The 5,378-nt window shown below is 61.8% G+C and overlaps 1 protein-coding gene across 7 annotated transcripts; it reads left to right on the top strand.

Annotated features, from left to right (window-relative positions):
- Nucleotides 1-19: 19 nt before the first annotated feature.
- USHBP1 (USH1 protein network component harmonin binding protein 1) lies at nucleotides 20-4,659 on the top strand. 7 transcript variants are annotated; one of them, XM_032441023.1, is made up of 14 exons: nucleotides 25-228; nucleotides 344-590; nucleotides 683-792; nucleotides 863-1,048; nucleotides 1,118-1,219; nucleotides 1,300-1,409; nucleotides 1,493-1,633; nucleotides 1,720-1,802; nucleotides 2,028-2,136; nucleotides 2,203-2,437; nucleotides 2,904-3,080; nucleotides 3,155-3,237; nucleotides 3,314-3,436; nucleotides 4,132-4,349. In XM_032441023.1, the coding sequence occupies exons 1-14, from the start codon at nucleotides 220-222 to the stop codon at nucleotides 4,301-4,303; spliced, it is 1,887 nt and encodes a 628-aa protein (XP_032296914.1). In that variant the 5' UTR covers nucleotides 25-219; the 3' UTR covers nucleotides 4,304-4,349. The 7 variants fall into 7 exon arrangements, with proteins under 7 accessions (XP_032296911.1, XP_032296912.1, XP_032296910.1 ...); XM_032441021.1 differs by having other exon boundaries at nucleotides 21-228; nucleotides 863-1,219; nucleotides 2,206-2,437; nucleotides 4,115-4,658; XM_015886300.2 differs by having other exon boundaries at nucleotides 22-228; nucleotides 2,028-2,437; nucleotides 4,115-4,658.
- Nucleotides 4,660-5,378: the final 719 nt, after the last annotated feature.

Genomic DNA, 5,378 nt, shown 5'->3' with positions numbered 1-5,378 from the left:
CCCCCCCCCTGGGGTGGCCGTCACCCGGCGCATTGCAGCGCAATGGTTAATGCAGGATGCAGCTGGGCTGCTGAGGAAGAGGAAATGGCAGCAGGAACACGGAGTGGCCAAGGCCAGGGGCGGCCCCATGGGGCCCCAACAGCAGCAGGATCCGGTCATTGAGGGATCCGGTCACTGTAGGGCCGAGTTGTGGGGTCGGGTGTGGGCAGGAGACGTGGGATGGAGGAGGCAAGTAATGGGGTGACCCCAATGGCGCAGGGTGCTGAAGGTCCACAGGGCTCATTGTTTGACCCCACTGCACCCCAAGAACACGGGGAACCCCCCTGCACCTTCTGACCCCCAGGGCCAGGCCGGGCAGAGCTCCCCACTGCAAGCCTTGAAGGACAAGGAAAGGGGCAAGGATGAGGATGAAGATGAGGATGAAGACACAGCAGGGGATGAGGAGCACGTCACAGCGCTGCTGGCCTGCACAGACCCCCACAGCACTCAGCATCTGCCCCATAGAGAGGAAGAAGAGCACTCAGGCTGCACCAGCAGCCCCTGCCCAGATGGGCAGCAGCCTCGTGGGCTTGATAGCACCGGGATAGAAGGTGGGTGCAGTGCTCCATGCCATGCCTTGCCATGATGCACTGGTGTAACACACCATGCCACACCAAGAGCTGACCCCTCGCCCTCTCCCCAGCCCCCCACCCCGACCTGTTTGCAGCCCTGCAACACGCTGTCAGCTCATTGGAACGCGCCGTCATCTCCCGGCATCGCTGCACGCCGGCACCGCCAGCAGAGTGGGCACAGGTGGGGCAGCGCTGCACGGACACCCCCAGCGCTATGGGGATGGTGCTGCCCCATAGCGTTGTGCCCACAGAGCCTGGAGGAGCTGCAGCGTGTGGCAGGGACGTGGCAGGGACCAGAGAGGGGAGAGGGGCTGCTGGAGGCTGCGGAGAGGAATGCAGAGCTGAGGGCAGCACTGGGGGAGCGTGATGAGGAGCTGAGCCGCACCATGGATGCACTGCAGGCGTTGCAGGGGGAGCGGGAGAGGCTGCAGGGGAAGGTGGGTGTGGGGCTGCACCATTGGGAGCCCCATGGTTTGGGGCCTGGGCTCAGCACGGTGCTCATACAGGTGTGGGAGCTGCAGGAGGCTCTGGCCAGGCTGGAGGGGACGGGTGGTGCTGGAGGTGACGCCGTGGGGCTGAGCAGGGCACCAGGAGCAGGGGACCCCCAGGTGAGTGTGGGGCAGGGGTGGGTAGGGCTCCATTTAGGGGATCCCTAATCAATGCTGGGCTCTGCCCTTCCCCTCTACAGGACTACGACAAAGCTCAGCCCCACAGCGCTCAGCCCCACAGCCCACTCTCCCCCCAGCCCTCAGAGGGTGCCAGTCAGGAGCTGGAGGAGAGGATGCAACAGCTACAGGGGTGAGTCCCCCTGACCCCAGCAACTGCTGAGCACCTCTGATGAGGAAACTGAGGCACGGAGCTGACCGGGCAGCGATGCACAGGCAGATGGAGAGGTTGAAGGAGGTGAACCAGCAGCTCTCAGCTGCTCTACGTGACTGCAAGAGCGATTCGGAGCAGCTCAGCATGGTGCTGGGGCAGCACGAGTCCTGCAGCAGCGCTCTGCACATGGCACTGCACAGCAGGTGGGGATGGGGATGTGGGGATGGGGATATGGGGTAAGAGGGGGGGGGAAGAGCCCCAGTGCTGTGCTGAGCCCCTCTGTGTGCAGTGAGCGCTGTGTGGACGCCTATGCTGCACTGCTGGAATGGATGTGGGCGAAACTGGGTAAGGATGGGCACGGACCCGGTGATGGTGAGTGGCAAATTGGGGGATGTGGGATGTGGGGGTGATGGGGGGATGGAGGAGAGAGGGTGTATGAGGGGATGGCAAGAGGATATTGGGGTGCTGCAGGCGTGCAGGGGTGGATAATGTGATGTTGTGGGGGTTCTGAGGGCTGTGAGGGGATGCAGGGGGATGTGGGCTGGCTGGGTGCTGGCACTGAGCACGCTGTGGGCACACCAGCACTCCCATTCCTAGGAGCTACAGGGGAGCACAGCTGTGGGTCCAGCCCCACACAGAGGCTGGGCCAAGCAGGGCCAAAAAGACAGGAGGAAAGCGGGGTCATCTCCTTCCCCGAGCTGCACAGGTACCCCATCCCCATCCCCAGGGCATCCCTGTGCCCTATGCACACCTCACTGCCCCATCCATATAGCAGTCATGGGTCAGAGGAGGGTGCCCTGCGTGAGGCCATCCAACAGCTGCGTGCAGAGCAGGCAGCCGTGCAGCTTTCCCTGCGCCACGTCCCCGTGCCCAGCCGTGCCCCGTCCCATTGTGGTGAGGATGCTTGTGCCCGTGCTGAGCGTGCTCTGCGGGATGCTCGAGCCCTCCTGCATGGATGGAGGCGGCCAGAGAGAGCGGAGCTGCTGCGGGAGATAGCAGAGCTGAAGGTGAGCACAGCGGGGTCCATTGGGGAGGTGATAGAGGGAGGTGATGGGGATGGTGATGATGATGGTGGTGATGGTGATGATGATGGTGATGGTGATGGTGATGGTGATGGTGATGATGGTGATGGTGGTGATGATGGTGATGATGGTGATGGTGATGATGGTGATGATGGTGGTGATGGGGGTGGGGATGATGGTGATGATGGTGATGGTGGTGATGGTGATAGTGATGGTGATGGTGATGGTGATGGTGATGGTGATGATGGTGATGATGATGGTGATGATGGTGATGATGGTGATGGTGATGGTGGTGATGATGGTGATGGTGATGATGGTGATAGTGATAGTGATAGTGATAGTGATGGTGATGGTGATGGTGATGATGATGATGATGATGGTGATGGTGATGGTGGTGGTGGTGGTGGTGATGATGATGGTGATGGTGATGGTGATGGCACTGCCCTGCCAGGAGGCCATGGCCGAGCTGAAGATGCAGCTGCAGTTGGCAGAGAGGGAGAAGAGAGGCCTGGAGGTGCTGGCAGCTGCACAAGGCCCACGGGAGGCAGCTCTGCGCCTGGTGCTGCATCACATGGAGCAGGAACAAGGGGCTCACAGCTCCCCCAGCAGCTCCAGCAGCAGCGAGGAGGTGAGGATCCCTGCGTCCCTGGGGCTGCTCAGTGCTGACCCCCCCCCGCCCCACACTGCTGACCCCCTCTGCAGGATGCCCCGATGGGAGCAGCAGCACCGCAGCGCCCTGCGGACCCAGAGAGGAAGGCGCAGGAGCTGCAGCGTGCGTTGGCACGGTGAGGGCCCACGGCTCTGGGTGTGCTGCATTCATTGCAGAGCTGTGCCGGGCACTGCCATGCGTGTGTCCCACAGCATCAAGCAGCTGCAGGCCCGAGCACAGGCCCTGGTGCTGTCCCTGGAGCAGAGCAGTGCAGTCAGTCGTGCACAGTACGAGCAGTGTGTCAGTGTCACCAGGGAGTCCTTCCATGCTCACAGGTGGGCAGGGGGAGCCTGAACCAGGGGGCTTTGCTGTGTACCCCAAAGCAATGCTCCTCCCTGCACCCTCTCAAGACTCTACGCCCTCCTGTACCCACACCCCGCAGTGCCCCTGTGCCATCCCCATACCCCACAGTGATGCTGTGCCATCCCCATACCCTATAGTGATGCTGTACCCCCGTGCCATCCCTATACCCCACAGTGATGCTGTGCCCTTGTGCCATCCCCATACCCTATAGTGATGCTGTATCCCATGCCATCTTCATACCCCACAGTGATGCTGTGACCTTGTGCCATCCCTATACCCCATAGTGATGCTATACCCCCATCCCCATACCCCATGGTGATGCTGTGCCCCCATCCCTATACCCCACAGTGATACTGTGCCCCCATCCCCATACCCTACAGTGCCCCTGTGCCATCCCTATGCCCCACAGTGATGCTGTGCCCCCATGCCATCCCCATACCATACAGTGATGCCATACCCCCATTCCATCTCCATACCCCACAGTGATGCTGTGCCCCCATCCCCATACCCCATGGTAATGCTGTGCCCCCATGACATCCCCATACCCTACAGTGATACTGTGTCCCCATCCCCATACCCCACAGTGCCCCTGTGCCATCCCTATGCCCCACGGTGATGCTGTGCCCCTATGCCATCCCCAAACCCCATAGTGATGCCATGCCCACAGTGCTCTGGCCCTGGCATACCGCAGTGCCCGGCGCAAGCAGGCAGCACAGCTGCAGCACCTGGAGGCACAGGCAGGAGCCATGCAGCAGCAGCAGGCGCAGCGCATGCAGGCATTGGCACGACGGCTGCAGGCCCTGGAGCAGCACAAGGCTGGTGGTGAGACCTGCATTTAGGGACACAGGCTGTGTCTATGGGGACAATAAAGTGCTGATGCTCGTGGCTGTGGCTTGGCCCCATTGGGGTTGGATGGGGGGGCTGTGGGGTCGGCTCATCCCCGTAACAAAGCCATCCCTCCCCTCCAGTGGCCCCATGGTGTAGATGAAGCCGTTGGGTTGGCCCTGAAGTGGGATCAAAGGTGACAGCATGCAACTCCATGCATATTCAGGAGGAAGAAGAGCAGTGACCCCGCACAGGGTCGGGGGCTGTGGGGGGGAGTGGGGCTGGAGGCGGCCATGCAGCCCCCACAGCCATGAGGGCCCAGCAGAAGTGGGGTGAAGATGCACGTGGGGCTGTGGGATGTGTGGGGCAGACTAAAGTATGGGGCTGGGGGGGAGTGGAGGGCTGCAGCACCCTGGGGACGTCCTGCTGTGGAGTTCAAGGCTCAGCAGATCGATATCCAGATGGCGGGTGGGCAGACGGGGAGTGGGGTGGGCAGCAAGGAGGAGGGGGGGGAGGGACACAAGGGTGTGGGGTATGGGGACACAAGGGTTCCAGGCAGGGATGGGGGGGGGAACAAGTGCAGAGCACAGATGTTTATACGCATATGTTCATATATATCACCACGTTGATAAAGATCCCTTGGCTCTGGTGGGAGGAAAGAGCAGGAGCTGGGCTGTCTGCATGGTGGGGGCATGGAGGGGTGTGATGGGGGGCTGCAGGGGTTTGGAGCTGGGGGGATGCAGAAGGGCAGGGTAGGGATGCACAGTGGGGCTGTAGGGCTGCACAGTGGGGCTATAGGGCTGCACAGTGGGGCTGTAGGGATGCACAGTGGGGCTGTAGGGATGCACAGTGGGGCTATAGGGATGCACAGTGAGGCTGTAGGGATGTACAGTGGGGCTATAGGGATGCACAGTGGGGCTGTAGGGATGCACAGTGAGGCTGTAGGGATGCACAGTGGGGCTATAGGGCTGCACAGTGGGGCTATAGGGATGCTCAGTGGGGCTGTAGGGATGCACAGTGGGGCTGTAGGGATGCTCAGTGGGGCTATAGGGCTGCACAGTGGGGCTGTAGGGCTGCACAGTGGGGCTG

This window comes from Coturnix japonica, chromosome 28, assembly GCF_001577835.2.
Source record: "Coturnix japonica isolate 7356 chromosome 28, Coturnix japonica 2.1, whole genome shotgun sequence".
NCBI lineage: Eukaryota > Metazoa > Chordata > Aves > Galliformes > Phasianidae > Coturnix > Coturnix japonica.
This window is presented reverse-complemented; position numbering and strand designations above follow the sequence as displayed.

What these genes read in the sequence shown, in the direction of transcription:
- USHBP1 (XM_032441019.1), top strand. An exon ending in AGGATGCAACAGCTACAGGG is followed by an intron (nt 1,410 to 1,492) that starts GTGAGTCCCCCT and finishes AGCGATGCACAG; the next exon opens with GCAGATGGAGAGGTTGAAGG. An exon ending in TGGGCACGGACCCGGTGATG is followed by an intron (nt 1,803 to 2,027) that starts GTGAGTGGCAAA and finishes TCCCATTCCTAG; the next exon opens with GAGCTACAGGGGAGCACAGC.